The sequence below is a fragment of the Anarrhichthys ocellatus genome, unplaced genomic scaffold, assembly GCF_004355925.1.
Source record: "Anarrhichthys ocellatus isolate YVR2014 unplaced genomic scaffold, GSC_Weel_1.0 scaffold12, whole genome shotgun sequence".
Classification (NCBI taxonomy): domain Eukaryota; kingdom Metazoa; phylum Chordata; class Actinopteri; order Perciformes; family Anarhichadidae; genus Anarrhichthys; species Anarrhichthys ocellatus.
Window position 1 is genome coordinate 365323 of NW_022280042.1, and position 20062 is coordinate 385384.

The 20062-nt window shown below is 44.3% G+C and overlaps 1 protein-coding gene across 6 annotated transcripts in view; it reads right to left on the reverse strand.

The window, feature by feature from the left end:
* Positions 1-20062, reverse strand: part of dgkza (diacylglycerol kinase, zeta a) — a 92585-nt gene that overhangs the window by 20059 nt on the left and 52464 nt on the right. For all 6 annotated transcript variants that reach the window (XM_031852317.1, XM_031852316.1, XM_031852315.1 and 3 more), the window contains 3 exons: positions 4665-4731; positions 2298-2338; positions 1011-1153 (listed from right to left, as the gene is read on the reverse strand). In XM_031852317.1, the coding sequence (XP_031708177.1) occupies positions 1011-1153; positions 2298-2338; positions 4665-4731 (251 nt within the window). The remainder of the gene's footprint in view (positions 1-1010; positions 1154-2297; positions 2339-4664; positions 4732-20062) is intronic.

Here is a 20062-nt window from a genome sequence, read left to right on the forward strand (position 1 = left end):
ACACACACACACACACACACACACACACACACACACACACACACACAACCAAAGCAAATAGTAACGCTTGGCTGTTTGTTCAAGGAAAAGAAACTGTGGAAAAATTAAGATAGAAAATATTATTCATGTATTTATACACCTACACACATATATATGAACTTATGCATACAAACACACACACTCGCCTCAGAATGATGCAGTTCTACTTCATGCAGGCTTTTCCCTCTAACTGGCTCGACAACTCAAACTGTGAAGCAGCACAACGACATTTGCATACACTCAACCAATGAGAGTGACCGAGCCCCTCCCACACTACCATTTACTGTACATGGACATGAAACTGCTTTAAGAACCTGACATCCTATTGCTTTCTCAATGTTATGCTTCTGCATATCTGCTTTATGTTATGTAAAACATAAACCTTAGAGCAAAAATAATTAAATAAATAAAGAGAGAGAGAGAGAGACACGTCACCACAGCGCCATGCAATTTGCATTTACATAGCACCTTTATTCAATGCATTTTACAGCACACACAGGCACACACACTGAAGATCAGACTACCAACCAGGAAGTTCGATTCCGAGACACGACATGAGGCAGTTTGTACTTCTTTGAGGCAGGATTGTACACCTCTGGAAACGTATCCCAGTAGCAGTTATGTTCTCCTCCAAGATATTCATTCTTCCTGCTCTTTGTTTTATCACAGAATGCTGCACTAGGCCATTACAAAAGCAATCAGGAGCACATGTTGTGCTGCACTACTGTGATGTTTTTCTTGCTGCAGGCTTTTGTAGAATGAACTCCTGCGGCGGGGGTTCATTTCAATGAGTCATCTCATTGAAATGAATGAGGAACCCTTCATGTTGGCCCCAGGGTCGCAGACTAATGCTGACATCAACACGAAAAGGGTCTATTGTGCTGCTCTAAGGCTTTTGGCTCCGATTAGTGAGCTTAGGTTAAGGTTCAACCACTGGTGACACTGACAGCACCACTGTGGTGGTGACCTACCTGCTGTTTACCAGGCTGGAGGCGGGGTTAACCAGGTCAGGCATGGCTGAGGGGGAGGTGCCTACTGTCATCATGACAACCAGTTCAGGGTCCAGGATGAAGATCTCTTCTTGGGAGATTTCTGATACATAGTTGAGATGTTCCTGAAAAACATGAAGTTTCAGTGAGTTCATACCAAGAGCCTGTTGTCACCGGCACACTGTTGATTGATTGGTAAACCTAGTTCATTTAATATTATTCTATTATATATATTGTGCATTTTGATATTTGTTCATATTTTTTACTCTGCTATTTGTATTGTATGTATTTGTATATAGCACATGATTCCTTAAACAAAAACATATCCATTTAAAGTACATGACTATGTGATTAAAAAGCCTTCATTAACCAAACACCAACACAAAAACCAGTTGTGTTGCTTATTTATAGAAGATAGGCAAAACATATTGATACACTGCTTTTTCTCATGGATATTATTTTTTTCTTTTTGGTGGTTTAATAATAATGAAAAATACTTTGAATGGTGGTTGTAAAGTGTGTAAAGTGTAACCGGCTCCGAGATATCGCCTATATACACCCAGAGAGGAGAAAAGTGAGTGAAATAACCGTTTCTCCACTGAGTGACATGATGCATATTTCAATGAGTGGACAGTGAGGTGGAGCACCTGCTCCCACAGCCACAGTGAAGCGAGAAGACTGTGGATCAGTGGATCAGAGGAGGACGCTGCCTCCGACAGCTGAATATTAAGACAGTAGCCAGATGCAGCAGAAGCCTCTGTAGCTGTGCTGTATGAACAATATGCCTAGCATACCTTTACTACTTAATATAATAATAATTAAATGAATAATTATGAAACTGGCAAGAAACCAAATTGTGTTGATGTTAATGAAACAGTGGACATCTGCTTTTCAAAACCCTATTGCTGTCCTCCGTCTCTTTTATAGTTTGATTCACTCACTAAAATATCATTGAATCCAGAGTGGAGCAGCTCTGAGTTGACCTCTGTCGCCTTCAGTCTGTACCGTGTGCTTCCAGTAATGAGCTCTGTGAGCAGTAGCAGGTGATGTGTGGCCTGCTGGTTCCCCTCAGGCTGCATATGGGCTGGCCTATCCTCTGGGAGGAAGGTTGCTCTGGCCCCATGCTGCCTGTGGGGAAGACTGCAGAAACCACTAATCCAGTAAATAAGTCCTTCCATCTGTTTATATTTACTGATGATTCTCCCCAAAGGAAGCTAGAATGCAGACATGGGCGGTGCTCTGTGTGGTAAAGAGACATGATGGACTTACCTGTGCTCTGTCTATCCTGTAGAAACGATCGGCCGTTGTAGCTGAAGAGACAAACAGAAATGCAACATGAACTACTTTCTGTGGTGATGCTCTTTAAATTCAGCTGCTTGAAGTCAGATCGTCACTAAACGATGTAGCCAAAAAGCAAATAGCATTCATCATTGTTCAAATGTACATGGTTGCCTCCCCACTGCTGAACAGCTGTATGTGACAGCCTGGAGGCAAGCAAAAGCCCATTCAGTCCATCTTTGTCTGACAGCATAACATGAAGGGATTTCACACAGTATATAGCAGACTCAATGTCTTCCATCCTTGTCCTAAGGGAGAGAAAACGAGCAGTGAATTGTTGACCGGTCTGGTTTGCCCTGTTTCTATTCATTCACTTTTGGTCTGGGGGCTTCAAGATGTCCATGTAATGTGTCTAACTGCTGTTAACATGAGACGGTGGCCATCCTACGCGTGACAATTAGTACATCTCGGATAACTAATTGTAATGTTGGTTAATAAGCACTGTCCCTGATAAATAAAACTCAGCCACAGTGGTTTAGGATCAAAGGACTCTGATAAAAACCTGATCAGTCTTTGCATTGGTGGGTTGAACTAAACTTCACATATTGCTGTCACTTTAAAAAGCTACTATTGAGTAAAAAGTTCCTTTAATTAATCCATAGGACGACAATAATGGATCACCTGCAAACAACACATATTTCCTTCATCCTCTTCAAACACTTCTCCTTCTCACTCTCTCCTTCAACTAGCGGTTCTGCATCTTTGTTTGTTCTCTGCTAAATTCCACCAGGATTCTACCCAGCCAGAGGTGTGTGTGTGTGTGTGTGTGTGTGTGTAGTTTTTTCTCTGTGATATTTTTGGTAAGCTGCTGCTGAATGTATGAGATTAATATTCATGACATTCACCAATGAACAAGAACAGATGGAACAATATTATTTTGAGTACGTATGCATTTCATCAAAAATAACCTTCTTTAAATGAAGCAGAAATCAAACGACTGCTACTCAACAATAACTGTGTTTGCATACCTAATATTGTGCTATTTTGGTGTCATTGATGTGGAATGTTGTATTTATATGGCATTTCCTCTCTTCGGGTACCCCGTCTATTGGATCAGGACTACATCACTATTGTTGGAGAGACTTCGGGTAAGAAGACAAGTTAGTAATGTGCATTAATGGGACATGAATGCACACAGATGGAGAGAGAGAGGACGAGGGGAGGAGCTCAGTGTGTCATTGGAAGTCCCCCGCCAGTCTTGGTCTATAGCAGCATATCTAGGGGCTGGTCCAAGGCAAACCTGAGCCAGCCCTACAAAGCTCTGACCTAACTGGTCAGGCCCTCTATAGTACCCTATTACCCCACTAGAACACTGCACTCCCAGAATGCAGTGTTCTAGTGGTTCCTAGCTAGGGCTGGCTCAGGTTTGAACAGCCCCCAGATATGCTGCTATAGGCCCAGACTGCCAGAGGACTTCTTATTTTCTTGCTATTTTTAGTGCTACTACTGCTATTACTAATCTCATATGAATCATTTATGTCATATGGATTGACTATGTTGTAAGTATTATGTTGTTTAGTTTGTACACATGACATCTATTGCCCTTCTGTCCATTCTGAGAGGGATCCTTCCTCTGTTGCTCTCCCTATGGTTTCTGCCTTTTTCCGCTATATTTATTAACATTTTTTCCACATTCTGTGTGAGACTCTCACACAGTCTGGTGGAGTCTGGTGTGGGGTGGGGGTGATGCTGCACATGCACAATAAATATTCTCAAGCATAAGCACACACAATCTTTTCACGCAACGTGTGTGTTCATTTCTATGCTTTGTAGCCATAAACCTTTATTACCACTCTACTACAGATAGAAAGATTTATTTGAAGCGCACTACAAAATCTCTCTCAAATAAAACATTGAAGATACACACCATATGTATATTTGCAAAAAGGTAAAAGCTAGTGTGTGTGCTCTGACCCGAGTTAAAATCGAGTTATAAAAGCAGACTGGAAGAAGGAAAATGTCTTTTGTACTTTTGTTTTGCTCTTGTAACAGGAGAACGTACAATAATTCCAATCATTCCAAGTCTACTACATATATCATTTTCATATAATAAACAGTTTGACACTGATATGAAAGCCATGTTGTGTCAGTGAGAATAAACAGTATATTCTGTCTCTTCAGTGTATTACAGAGAGTAGCACAGTACGAACCGAGTGCTCTCATTATGTGCAGTAAGAAAACTATGCTATTTCTGTCGGTAATGTATGCACATGTGGAAAATTCATGATACAAGTAGTGAGTCCAGGTGGTGGAAAAACTGATCAAGGAGAAAGTAGATAATTAAGAAAGTGTACTTACAGTCTAGGAAACACCACTTTGGAGATAATCTTTGTGAGGAAAGACTCTTCGGCTTGGCTGCCTCCTCCTAAAGGACAAACAGACAGAAGAGTTAGATTTCAGAGCAGGAGAAGACCGTCTCACAGTGGAACAGGAGCTTTCGTTAAAAGTGATGCATCCATCTATTGAACAGAGGAACCAGAGCAGCTGACAGAGCAGCTCCAAGAGGACACGGTGGATGAATCCCAAGGTTTGGTTAAGAGACCGAGTGTGAGATTGTGGGTCAACAACAATGACACTGCTTAGTGAGTGGTGACGTATCACAGTGATCAAATGAAAGCCTGGTGAACAAAATTAACCCACAGCCATCAGGCTGCTTAGCATGAATGACATTAACAAGCTCATTTTCACAAATTATCAACTGACAAACAGTAGGCCCAAATCTGAGTAACGCAGGGGGAGACAACCTATTAGGCTAAACCTAATCAACAGTTCTTAAAAGAGACAAACAGACTGAGGGGACCAGGCAGTCATTGGGTTGTCCTAGTGCTGAACCTTTACATTTTTCCCGATAATACTGAAGACATTCTGTTTCATCAATCCATGCCATTCTGTAAAAGCTTCTCTATATGTTACCCCCATCGTTACATACTATTCCAGAAAGCATTGGATCACACAGGAACCCAGAGGAAATGATGGCACTGTCCAGAAACGTGTTAGAGTTTGGAAACTTCTATCAGGTTCTATTTGGTCCACCCTTGTGCAAACAGCAGACCCACAGAAGCACGTTGTACAAGTGTCTGAGTAGCAGTCAGGATGAAGCCTCATAATGTGGTGCCTGTCTGACCACATAGCCATCATCTCTGAAATAAGGATTCTGCGCTCAACTCCTTTTCTCCATTTATATTCTACCATTACACCAGATTACCCAGAAATCCAACGATGACACAGATTTGCCAGTTTACAGTAAAAGCTTCCTTTAGCAGAGACTCCTGTCTGCATTGCAGTGCCTCACAGACTTACCATCTACAGGTGAGTTTCAGTGTGCTTTCCCAAGACAAAGGCCACAAAGAGGGGAAAAGAACAAATACATTCACTGACTTCATGTGGAGTCTAACCTTTGATCGACACAGAACAGGAAGGTCATAATGATGCACATTGAGCCACATGTTTGACCCACATCTCTGTACAACAGTTATCCTCCTATACTACTCTTATCCACATCTGGGACATTATCTCCTTATGCCAAAACATGTAGAAAATATAGCCATTTATTCAGCACTGAAGTTTAATAAACCGATATATCAGATGTATAATGTTTGACAGCACAAGAGAATTGGAGAAAGTTGTCCACACCTTCATATCCAATCTCCTCATTACAGAAACTTTTTGGATATTGGTATCACTCTCAACTTTTTTTTCATCCAGTCACCAATTAGCACAGAATGTTGCAGCGAGATTTTTAACAAGATCAAAAAACAGACAGCATATTTCTGAGGTTCCTGGCTCCCCGTTACTGTAGACTGAAGCTTCAAACCTTGTTCTTTGTTTACACACCACTAAATGGTCGAAACCATATTTCTATCTGTGGACTCCTGCCCCCGTACCCAGTCAGACATCCTCTGACCAAAGACTCTGTCTGTCCACAGATCAAGGACTAAATGTTGTGCTGGTCCAGCTTTATAGATGTTTACTGTGTCCTGTGGTGTCTGCTGCATGTTCTTCTGATCTGTGAAACACTTTTGATCAGCACTGTTGTGTCCTATCTAAAAATGAAGTCGAATCCAACAGCTCTGCTGTACATCCTCCCTTCATAAATCACGAGGTGTTGATTCAACGTTAGGGTTATTATGGAAGCTGTATCTTTTATATATGTATGTGTTATATGTATGTAACGATGCTAGTACTTAAACTACTGATGGTGGAGAGAATGGAGCAGCTGGCCAGTTTGATGGCACGATGGACAATAAAATGAGCATAGAGGTGAATCAACATTACGACCTTAATGAAGGTACTGGAGGCTTTACTTTCACAACAAAAGTATTTGGTTAGGTTTAGCAAAAAGGTTGTGGTTTGGGTTAAAAGAAGTATGTTTACTTATTACGGAAAATAAGTTTGTTTATTATGTAACTGCTAGTCACATAACAAAACTAAGGTAAAATAAATCAATGTAGACATTAACAGCAGTCCCCCGAGTCTGTTTGGCCCGTCCATCCACCTTGTAGTCCTCACTGCTTTGACCTCCCGGGACGTCTCTGTATGAGACTTTTCAACTGACTCCAGTGATATTCCATCGTCAACCATTATTGGACGCAACTAACGTAGTATAAGACACCGTAATATGTGTGGTATTTGTTATAAATGTACGTTGGTACATAGAGGGTGATAAGAAGCTGTACATGGAGGGACTTAGGACCCAGGGGAATGTAGGTGAAGGAAACAGGAAGAGACGCCACACAAACAGCTGTTTACCGCTTGCTGACGGCCAGTCGGTTCTTGTGTTAAAAATGTCCACTTAATAAAAAAAACAAAACTGCGTTAACGCGCGATAAAATAATTGTCGGCGTTAATTAATTAATGCGTTAACGCGATAACACGTTAACTTGCCCAGCACTAAAATATATACATATATATATACATATACATACATACATACACACATACATACACACACATACATATATACATACACATACATATATACATACATACACATAAATACATACATACACATAAATACATACATACACATAAATACATACATACATATATATACACACATACAGTTGTGTGAAAAAGTGTTTGCCCCCTTCCTGATTTCTTATTTTTTTGCATGTTTGTCGCACTTAAATGTTTCAGATCGTCAAACAAATTTAAATATTAGACAAAGATAACACGTAAACACAAAATGCAGTTTTTAAATGAAGGTTTTTATTATTAAGGGGGGAAAAAAATCCAAACCTACATGGCCCTGTGTGAAAAAGTGATTGCCCCCTAAACCTAATAACTGGTTGGGCCACCCTTAGCAGCAACAACTGCAATCAAGCATTTGCGATAACTGGCAATGAGTCTTTTACAGCGCTGTAGAGGAATTTTGGCCCACTCATCTTTGCAGAATTGTTGTAATTCAGCCACATTGGAGGGTTTTCGAGCATGAACCGCCTTTTTAAGGTCATGCCACAGCATCTCAATCGGATTCAGGTCGGGACTTTGACTAGGCCACTCCAAAGTCTTCATTTTGTTTTTCTTAAGCCATTCAGAGGTGGACTTGCTGGTGTGTTTTGGATCATTGTCCTGCTGCAGAACCCAAGTGAGCTTCAGCTTGAGGTCACGAACAGATGGCCGGACATTCTCCTTCAGGATTTTTTGGTAGACAGCAGAATTCATGGTTCCATTTACCACAGCAAGTCTTCCAGGTCCTGAAGCAGCAAAACAGCCCCAGACCATCACACTACCACCACCATATTTTACTGTTGGTATGATGTTCCTTTTCTGAAATGCCGTGTTACTTTTACGCCAGATGCCAGATGTAATGGGACATACACCTTCCAAAAAGTTCAACTTTTGTCTCGTCAGTCCACAGAGTATTTTCCCAAAAGTCTTGGGGATCATCAAGATGTTTTCTGGCAAAACTGAGACGAGCCTTTATGTTCTTTTTGCTCAGCAGTGGTTTTCGTCTTGGAACTCTGCCATGCAGGCCACTTTTGCCCAGTCTCTTTCTTATGGTGGAGTCATGAACACTGACCTTAATTGAGGCAAGTGAGGCCTGCAGTTCTTTGGATGTTGTTCTGGGGTCTTTTGTGACCTCTTGGATGAGTCGTTGCTGCACTCTTGGGGTAATTTTGGTCGGCCGGCCACTCCTGGGAAGGTTCACCACTGTTCCATGTTTTCGCCATTTGTGGATAATGGCTCTCACTGTAGTTCGCTGGAGTCCCAAAGCTTTAGAAATGGCTTTGTAACCTTTTCCAGACTGATAGATCTCAATTACTTTGTTTCTCATTTGTTCCTGAATTTCTTTGGATCACAGCATGATGTCTAGCTTTTGAGGATCTTTTGGTCTACCTCACTTTGTCAGGCAGGTCCTATTTAAGTGATTTCTTGATTGAGAACAGGTGTGGCAGTAATCAGGCCTGGGTGTGGCTAGAGAAATTGAACTCAGCTTTCCAAAGATGTGATAAACCACAGTTAATTTATGTTTTAACAGGGGGGGGGGGAGCAATCACTTTTTCACACAGGGCCATGTAGGTTTGGATTTTTTTCCCCCCTTAATAATAAAAACCATTTAAAAACTGCATTTTGTGTTTACTTGTGTTATCTTTGTCTAATATTTAAATTTGTTTGATGATCTGAATTCTTATTTTTTTGCATGTGACAAACATGCAAAAAAATAAGAAATCAGGAAAGGGGAAAACACTTTTTCACACAACTGTATATATATATATACAGTATATATATATACATACACACATATACATATACACACACACACACACACACATATACACACACACATATATATATATATATACACATATACATACATACACATATATATACACATATATACTGTACATACACATATATACTGTACATATATACATATATATACACACACATGAGATATACACACAGTATATATAGATATATACAGTATATATAGATATATTTTAACAACTGTACTTCTAAAGCCTTGGGGGCAGAAGTGGATTAACGCTGTTAAAAAGTAACCGCCGTCAAGAACCAGACCAACAATAAGACGGATCATTTCATTGGCAAACACTACACCTGGCATCCTATTGGTTGGGAATTTTGACAGGGTTATACACAAAAAAATCAGAGCGCAGAGGAGAAGACGTTTCACGAGCATCCAGCTATCTGAGGCCATGTCCACACTACTACGTTTCCATGTTAAAATGCATATCTTTTGCTACATTTACACCGAGTGTCCAGACTACACCGGAGTTTCAGACCACAGAAAGCGGATGAGTTTAAAATCGCTCCCGAGGACGGATAAGTTTGAAAACTCCGGGGTTGCCGACTAGTGTGGACACCGTAAACACATAGGTTTATAAACGATGACGAAGACATCTGTGTTCGCTACTTGATTGGTTCTTAGCAGTCACGACTGTCCTCCTCTGATTCGTCACGCCCCTATCACGTGACCCGTTCCCGGAAAATCACAAACAACAACATTGATTACCGATCGACTACCAGGGCCCCATTCCTCGTACGTGGTTCAGCAAAGTCGATCAAATGTCCTATTAGCCAGCCTAAATTAACGAGATGATTGATGTCTGGCTATGTCGGTTTCTCCAAGGCTGATCCGCTCTCAAACAGTCTCGTTAATTCAACCCAGACGATCAGGATCAGGATAATTGCGCGTGCCCGTCCTACGTCAAAAGGGGGAAGCGTCGATCACCGAAACCATGATTTTCTAACAGTACAATGTTAAATAAAGTCAAAGAAAGAGCCTCTTTTTACTCCGCTGACGAGCAGGAGATGATCATGAACGCATATGAGGAATTCAAGACCATAATCACGGCAAAATCTAACACTGCCACCGCTGCGAGGGCTAGACAAGAAGCACGCAAAATATCACAGACAAGTTAAATGCGTAAGTGTTGGGAAATGTATCGGCTAATTTTAATGCCTCATCACCCCAATCAATCAGATTATATGTCTTTAAATGTGACTGCTGGCAGTAGGCTTGATGGCTCATTGGATGATTCTTATCATCCAATGAGATATAGCGAAAACAATTATCTCAACTCTTTCAGAATAAGTAGATAAAACAAGCCCAAAGAGTATCTACTTGATACTCATTAATATGAGGATATACGTACTGTATGCACGTATGTATCATGTAGCCTACTATATATGTGTATATACATGTCTGTGTAGATTACCATTTAGAACTAGGAGTTTGAATCTGTGTGTGTGAATCTGTGTATGGGCGGATCAGTATGTGTGTGTGTATTATTCATAATCAGAAATTCAATCAATTGAAGCAGTGAAAAGAAATGGTGTGATTCTCTCTATTCTTATCATGAGTCCACCTTAATCATTTTCTACAATAATGACATGCTGGTGTACTAATAACACTGTCATATAATTATGAGTGCTTTAACCCCCATGTATGCAACGCAGCCATCAAGAGGACATGGGAGCAAGTAAACACTATAAGCACAAACACATTATTCAGAATGGTGAGTCAATACAATATGTGCCATGGTAATGTATTGAACACATCCATAAGTTTATTAAGCGCCAAATAAACTTTACGAACAGCATGGCATGCAGCGGCTTTCCCGATGTTCTCCGCATCGCCAACACTGTACAAAAATGTACCACTCGCAGAACAGCTCAAGGCTGCATCCAGTGTGTGAGACATCAATGCTCGGCTGCGGCGTGTGGTGTTCAATGTATGCTCCAGAAGGTCTGTAAATAAATGATTCCTTGTGGGCAGAATGGATAGCGCTCGTATAGGAAGTCATCATGATGTGATAACGGATCTTGGCGATGTGGAAGAACTCTCTCCCTATAAAATGCTAATCTAACTAATATCCTCCTTCATCAGTGGGATCTCTGAGGAAGGGAGCTGTACATTAATGCAATAGAGGCTTCTTAGTTTGCTCAGCTGGTTTTATGGATCACCGTGTGTCTCACTTTACATGCATTTCTGGAACTCCCGTATAACCCCCGATATGTGCGCAAGCGCATTAGACTACCGTATATGACAGGAGCTGCCATTTCTTCCGGGGGAGTGACAGCTTATCCAGCTACCCTCACTTAGCCTGCCCCGGAGCAGGTTCAAGCTTATGGATGTGTTGCCATGGTGATTTTGCCGAACTTGCTTCGTGGAACCGAAAAGCCTGATCTACGTCATCTTATCCTGAAAAGTATCCGGCTAACTAAGTTAGCCACGTACGAGGAACGGGGCCCAGGTTAATTCAACATGGAGAACTGATTACAGGCGTTGCTGACCTTGTTGTCTTTACTAGCAGCTGTTTTAGAGAAGGTTAGTGCATGTGAGGACTCCAGCAGCAATCAAGCCACCACGGACAGACCTAGACCCGGATTGCCTGCAGCCTTCAACCTGCAGTGGGAAGCTCCGGCGGGAGGAGGAGAGCAAATTTGGAGATAATTGTCTGGGGAAATATCCCTACATTATCTGATGTTGAAGCTGATCTTCCGAAGCCAAACCCAGACATTGAACAGCTTCTGGAATAGCTGCTGCTCTGAGAACAGGTAGCTAAAGTTAACTGTTCACTTTACACTAACCTCGAAATAGATGAGCACAACAACTTGAACTGGAACTAGCAAAATGCTGAAAGAATTGAAATAAAAAATGCATGACAAAAATGAGACACTGGTCTCGTGCTACAGAAGAGGATTTCTACAGTGACTGGAACCAAATCTTTAACTCTTCAGAAAACTGGTCAAATTTACAGACAATCAATGTAGATTTTGCAGCTTCAATGTAATACAAAGAAACCAATTTTAGTTTTGCACTGCGACTGGATGTAAAAAAGTCACCTTCCAATAGACGTGACAGGAGGAAAACAAGCCAAGGAAAGTAAAGTTGTTTTCCCATCAAACTGCAAGTCTTTCATGCAGACTGTGACAGAAAGGCTGGCTAAAGTAAACACTCCTACTCTCGCTCTCTGTGTGTGTCTGTACTTATCTAATCCTGCTGTCGACTCCAGCAGCAGTCTGAACAGCAAAACGCCGGCAGGCTTTCACAGAAAACCTACAAACACCGAATCAAAAGCTGAACACGTCTGACTGAATGAGTCCTCCATTCACCTTCTTTCTTCTCCCGTCTCTTCTGGTTTCACTCCTGTTTGTCTTCTTACACGGAAAGTTTGAGTTCTTTGTCACATTTAGAAGCTTTGTAGGCCTTGTGTGTTCTCAATCAGGAGCATCAGCCTGGAAGAGCAGTTCCCCTGTCCCTCCAGGTATCCTTCTTCACCAACAATGGAGGGCACGTGACATATAGATATGTTAAAAAAAAAATAATTATATATATATACATATATATATATATACATACATACATACATACATACATACATACATACACACACACACACGGGATATTAAAAATCATTGAAATGTCAATGAAACTAAATGCATACGAGGAAATGCTGCTGTCAACCGCACCTGCAATAAGTTGAGCCAAGCTCAACAACCATGTGTCACAAACCAGCAGCTACACACTAGCATAGAGTAGCAACTTATTGCTTAAGCCTGGCAGCTGCTGGATCGAGTAAAATCCATAATAAATGCTTGCAAATTCCACTTCAGACTCCGAAAACAGTAAATGGACTACACATGTTTGTACTGACACAAGTCCACAAAAGGTGTCCAGGTGCACACATAGCCCAGGCTGTGAGGGCAGGTAGTAGCTAGGTTTTACATTGAACTCACAGCATGCTGTAACCTAGCGGTCAGCCAGGGCTCTACTTACTGCACACAGCTATGCCCTCGGTGCTTTTGCCTATCAGGAAAAAGGTTTCCAAATGACTTATCAGCCCGACCTCTTACTGGCAGCTCAAGAAATTATAAGTTGGAGCAAGTAAATATCGATACCTGCAGAGCTTCGACAGCTGCTTCCTAGCAAATCCCAGCAAGCACAAACAGTAGCGACTCACGGGGGCAGCGAGTGCCTAATGGCTCACGTGACTAGCAACTGACGTGTCAAAGTCGACTTTTTGCTTCACACAGGACACAAACAGAGGTTTCTTGGGTGAAAGTCCTGTTTGTTTGACCCATCCACCACCACTCAGACCTGTCTAGTAATTACACGGGTTTGTTTACATTGCACTTAGTTTGTTTCAAATGTAAAGTCTGCTTGTCTTCACATTTGATAGTAAAAAAAGATTCTGGTCACTCAGTGAATTGATGTTCTAAATATATACCACAATAAGTTAAACAAAAGTTAACCATATTCAGTCATTATCAGAACATGACTTCTCCTCATCAATCTCAACTGCAGCAGTGAGCATCATCAGTCACCAGAGAACTGGAGATCAAACGATGAAACGGGTTACATCGTCTGGTTGCTATGCAACACAAAGGCTGACAACAACTCGTGAGCTGTCTCTTTAGTGTTAGCGATCTAACCTATATATAAAAATAACATTGACAGAGTTAGTGTTGCTCCTGAAGAGGAAGATGAAAAGCTCATTGTGAAATGAAGGATGTGGGTACATGACATCCACATGAGGAGAACAGAACACAGCGCCTCCTGTCATCCACAGCGATACAGACAGAAAGCAAGATCATTAGCTACTTTCACATTCACTGCATTTACATGCACTTCAGTACTTAGACACCAAGCAGCTGATTGACTTCAGGAACAAGGAGGTGAAGGCACAAACCCCTGTCTACATCAGTGGAGCAAGTTATCAGAATTTGTGATTTGTGATATTGGGCTATACTAATAAATTTGAATTGAATTGGAATTTCTCCCCGTCACCTCGTGTACTCTCGCTCTCATCCTCAAACAACCTTAATGATAAGCAGCCCAGGGAAACCGGGGCACCCTCCCGGAGCCAGACCCAGGAGGGGAGCTCGTCGGCGAGCGTCTGGTGGCCGGGCCTTCGCCCATGGGTCCCGGTCGGGCTCAGCCCGAATAAACAGCATGGAGCAGCCACCCTGTGGACCCACCACCTGCAGGGACAAGCATCGGGGTCGGGTGCAATGCAGACCGGGCGGCGGGTCAGGCGGGAGGCCGGGGTGAGCCGATCGCCGGCAGCATAGACTAGCTCTAGGGACGTGGAACGTCACCTTGCTAGCGGGGAAAGAGCCAGAGCTGGTGCAGGAGGTGGAGCGATACCAGCTAGATATAGTTGGACTCACCTCCACCCACAGCGCTGGCTCTGGAACCAAGCTCCTGGAGAGAGGTTGGACTTTGTCCTTTTCCGGAGTTGCCCAGGGTGAGAGGCGCCGGGCGGGAGTGGGGATACTCACGAGCCCCCGGCTGAGCGCCGCTGTGTTGGAGTTCTCCCCGGAGAACGAGAGGGTCGCCTCCATGCGCCTATGGGTTGCGGGGAGCAAGGCTCTGACTGTGGTTTGTGCTTACGCACCAAACAGCAGTTCAGAGTATCCGGCCTTCTTGGAGTCGGTGGGAGGGGTCCTGGAAAGGGCGCCACCTACCGACTTCATAGTTCTCCTGGGGGACTTCAACGCTCACGTGGGCAATGATGGAGAAACCTGGCATGGGGTGATTGGGAGGAACGGCTTGCCCGATCTGAACCCGAGTGGTGTCTCGTTATTGGACTTCTGTGCGTGCCATGGTTTGGCCATAACGAACACCATGTTCGAACATAAGGTGGCTCATAAGTGTACCTGGTACCAGAACAGCTTAGGCCGGAGATCAATGATCGACTTTGTAATAGTATCATTTAATTTGCGGCCGTATGTCTTGGACACTCGGGTGAAGAGAGGAGCAGAGCTGTCAACTGATCACCACCTGGTGGTGAGTTGGATCAGATGGCAGGGGAACCGGTTGGAAAGACCCGGCAAGCCCAAACGTGTAGTGAGGGTGAACTGGGAACGTCTGGCGGAGGACCCTGTCCGGGAGGTCTTTAACTCCCACCTCCGGAAGAACTTCTCTCATATCCCGAGGGAGGTTGGGGACATGGAATCCGAATGGACCATGTTCAAAGCCTCTATTGTGGACGCGGCCGCTAGGAGCTGTGGCCGGAAGGTCATCGGTGCCTGTCGTGGCGGCAACCCGAGAACCCGGTGGTGGACACCGGAGGTGAGGGAAGCTGTCAAGCTGAAGAAGAAGACCTTCAAGGCCTGGTTGGCCCAGGGGTCTCCCGAAGCAGCTGACAGGTACCGGCAGTCCAGAAGGGCTGCAGCTGCGGTGGTCGCGAATGCTAAAACTCGGGCATGGGAGGAGTTCGGGGAGGCCATGGAGAAGGACTTTCGGTTGGCCTCAAGGAGGTTCTGGCAAACCATCCGACGGCTCAGGAAGGGAAAGCAGGGCTTACCCCAGGCTGTTCTCAGCAGGGGGGGGAACTGCTGACCCGGACAGGGGACATTGTCGGGCGGTGGAAAGAGCACTTTATGGAACTCCTAAACCCGATCAACATGTCCTCTGCAGAGGAGGCAGCGCCTGAAGATCTAGGGGGAGACTCACCCATATCCCTGGCAGAGGCCGCTGAGGTAGTCAAAAAGCTCCTTGGTGGCAAGGCGCCGGGGGTGGATGAGATCCGCCCTGAGATGCTGAAAGCGCTGGACATGGTTGGGCTGTCCTGGCTGACACGCCTCTTCAATGTCGCATGGGGGTCGGGATCAGTGCCCATGGACTGGCAGACCAGGGTGGTGGTTCCCATTTTCAAAAAGGTGGACCGGAGAGTGTGCTCGAATTACCGGGGTATCACACTACTCAGCCTCCCGGGGAAGGCTTATGCCAGGGTGCTGGAAAGGAGGCTCCGACCGTGGAACAGTGGACCAGCTCTTTACCCTCGCAAGACTACTGGAGGGGTTCTGGGAGTTTGCCCAACCAGTCTACATGTGCTTTGTGGACTTGGAGAAGGCTTTCGACCGGGTCCCTCGGGGGTTCTTGTGGGGGGTGCTGCGGGAGTATGGGGTGCCGGACCCATTACAATGGGCGATCCGGTCTCTGTACGACTGCAGTAGGAGCTGTGTCCGCATTCTCGGCAATAAGTCAGACACGTTCCCGGTGGGTGTTGGCCTCCGCCAGGGCTGCCCTTTGTCTCCGGTCCTGTTCGTGACTTTCATGGACAGGATATCTAGGCGCAGCCTGGGGGTGGAGAACGTCAGGTTCGGGGGTCTCGGGATCGCCTCTCTGCTGTTTGCAGATGATGTGGTCCTGTTAGCCTCCTCGGATCGTGACCTCCAGCATTCACTGGAGCGGTTTGCAGCCGAGTGTGAAGCGGCGGGGATGAGAGTTAGCGCCTCCAAATCTGAGGCCATGGTGCTCTGCCGGAAACCGGTGGATTGCTCCCTCCAGGTGGGGACGGAGTGCCTACCTCAAGCGAAGGAGTTCAAGTATCTTGGGGTCTTGTTCATGAGTGAGGGTAAGATGGAGCGGGAGATCGACAGACGGATCGGTGCGGCTGCAGCAGTAAAGCAGGCGCTGCACTCGGTCTACGTTCCTACCCTCACCTATGGTCACGAACTCTGGGTCGTGACCGAAAGGACAAGGTCGCGGTTACAAGCGGCCGAAATGAGCTTCCTCCGTAGGGTGGCCGGGCTCAGCCTTAGAGATAGGGTAAGGAGCTCGGTCATCAGGAGGGAGCTTGGAGTCGAGCCGCTACTCCTTCGCGTCGAAAGGAGTCAGCTGAGGTGGTTCGGGCATCTAATTAGGATGCCTCCTGGACGCCTCCCACTGGAGGTTTTCCAGGCACGTCCAACTGGGAAGAGACCCCGGGGAAGACCCAGAACACGCTGGAGGGATTACATCTCCCAGCTGGCCTGGGAACGCCTCGGGATCCCCCAGAATGAGCTGGAACATGTTGCCGGTGAGAGGGAAGTCTGGGTCAGCCTGCTTGGCCTGTTGCCACCGCAACCCGACCCCGGATAAGCGGAGGAAAATGGATGGATGGATGGATGGAATTTCTCCCCGTCACCTCGTGTCCTCTCGCTCTCATCCTCTCAGAAAATAAGTGAGACGCATTAGAATTCTTGTGACCGAGTCTTTATAAAGTTGTCGGATCGAATGACAATCAAACATTTGGTGTCTTTTTCTGCAGCCTCACTGTTATTGTGATTTCAAAAAGAGATCTAGTCCTCTGTAACAATGATAAAGTCAAGCAGTGAATGATTATGCTCTGTTGGGGGATAGAGCGTCCCAGTAGAGCATCCCCTGCCACACAGAAGAAAGGAAAGAAACAGACAGGAAGTCAAGACCAGGTGGGTACTTAGTATGTGTCTGCACCTTGTACCGTCAAACTAATAAAAGGATAGTCAGTGGTGTCTATAATGTCAATTAATGGATATTAAATGTTGATCTGCAATTTCCTGTAGTGGTCCCAGTAGTATTTGCTAAATATGAATACAAAATAAAAGGCTATTCTGAAGCAACAGAGTAAATCACATCCACATTCCAGGACAAATTTAGCTCACCTTGACAACAGGTCACAATATAATAAACCTGGCTACAGACACACAAAGAGAATATGGATACCACAAGCACATTGGAACACAAAGTCAATCAATACATTTTTGTAAAGTCACTAAACGTTCACAAACAATATCCGTGCATCATGCTGTAACATGCTGAGACACGTGTGGGAAACTAATCTCTGTGGAAACTCACATATGTGTGTCTTTGTCTCCTAACACCGTCAGGGATCAAAAGCTCTCACCTGGCGGAGTGAATGCTGGTTTGGGGGTATTTGTGTTGATGAAGGTGGACCAAGTAGCCAAATGTGACACTGATAAGAATTAGATCAGTGTTATCAGGGGTTGTCATTCACCCAGGTTAGATCAAGGGTTGTTCAGCTGGCTGGACCTTACAAATGCTCCATGGTTTATACCACACCAGCTGGTTGAAACATCATTTCCCTGGGTAGATGATGACCTTGATTCTGGGCTATTAGAAGTGCTTAAATCTGACAACAGCATCAATTCAACATTGGCTAGAGACGTGGATTATCACTGGATGCATCATTTGAGTAAACCTGTTCATCGTCAGTCATCAGAGTGAAGAGGCCCCTGACAAAGTGTGGTGTCCAGCACCCCCCCCCCACAGTGGATACAACCAAGTCACCGCTGACAGAGGTGCATTGATCAGGGCTGCCTGGAGCTATCAACATGGTTACCTTACACAATTCCTATGGCCCCTTCTGATCTTCAGGCTTCAAAAGGAAGATCAATCACTTCCTCAACATGTGCGGGATGAAGATCAAGCTCCCCTTTAACAGATTGACTGAGGAGTTCTTGGTTACCCAAGAAAGAGGGTGCTATATAATGACTCTTCACAAATAAAAGTCTCCAAGGACACCAAGGGAACAGGACTCAGTGGACCAGGCCAAGTCATGGTTGCATATCCAGAGTTGCCATCTAGAGAGCCTTTGGGAGGGCAGATGCCATCTGATATCATCAACTTATCAGCAGTATCAGAGTGTTCCAGCGAGGAAGGCAGCTTCTTCATCAGGTGAAGAAGCTGCCTCTAGAATCAACTTGGAAGAGAAGGCCTCTGAGAGCAAGAAAGCCAAGAAAGTACACCAAAGTGATAGAAGACGGCAGCTGAGGGTGTCGGGCACACTGTGAACCATGAAGTTCACTGCCCAGTCCCTCTGCAGGGCTTTAAAGCTTCTCTGCACCATAGGATGCCTAATCTCCAACTGGATGGCCTGGGTAAGACAGAATGATGCTGACAATGACCCAAGGTTGCATCACTGATGATGTGTCTCTGCATCTCATGAAGTGTGAGAGAACAAGTAGACAGAATGACTAAGTTATCAACAAGTGTGCTACAACCAGACACGGTTAGGTGTCTCTGTCAGCAGAGACTGAAGCATTTTGTGCTGCTTCATTAAACTGTTTGTGCCTATCCTGCCACCTTTGCACGTGCTGGTCAGAAGAATATGAGTATTAACAAGAAATGTACATTTAATGATGAAGCAAAATTCAAAAAGCACAAAAATATGCACACACAGCTAAGGAAATAGATTTTCTCACAGCTGATGTGTAATACGAGCTATCACGTAAATACTAAAATAATACAGTACAGCATTGCTATAAAAAAGACAAATGGTCTTCGCTCAGACCTTTTGAACCAAGAGGTTAAATGAATGACTGTACTACTCCAGTAGTGTCTCTTTTAGTTTTTTATCCTAAGACATTGATGACCAAACACTTGTGGAATCATTTCTGTTGTCTGAAGTACAAACTAACAGTTTTACTTTTGTCCCAGCCAGTGTCTGGGCTGAGTTTGGCTGAATATAGTCCTTTTTAGACGTGTAGTCTGGAACATTGCTGGCTTCATTTATCTGTTAAAGTAATGGCCTTTTGCCTTTCAAGTATAGGTCTCCATTAGGAAGATGTTCCATAATCACTGTGCAAACATGAAAGGACCATAATGGATAGAGCTGCAATACTCATGTGATATTTAGCATCAGACACACAAGACAAAGGTCTATAGCCCTTTTTCCTCCATGCCACAGTGGCAGAAGAGCTGGAGGGCAGTGGTGAGCTGCAAATGAATGATATCATGAAAAGAAAGGATTCTCTCGCATGATACATCAGTACTAGATGTTAAAACTTGTTCCAGTAAATAACTTCATCCAGGGCCACAGCTTCCATTGAGGACACATTGACAGCAATGAGGTCACGTTCTTTGACTGGGTTTTTCACATCCTCAAGTGTTTCTCTTTCCCGTGACCCAAGCACATGAAAGCAGGGCAATGATACGAGGAACCTAAGTGAGTACCAAA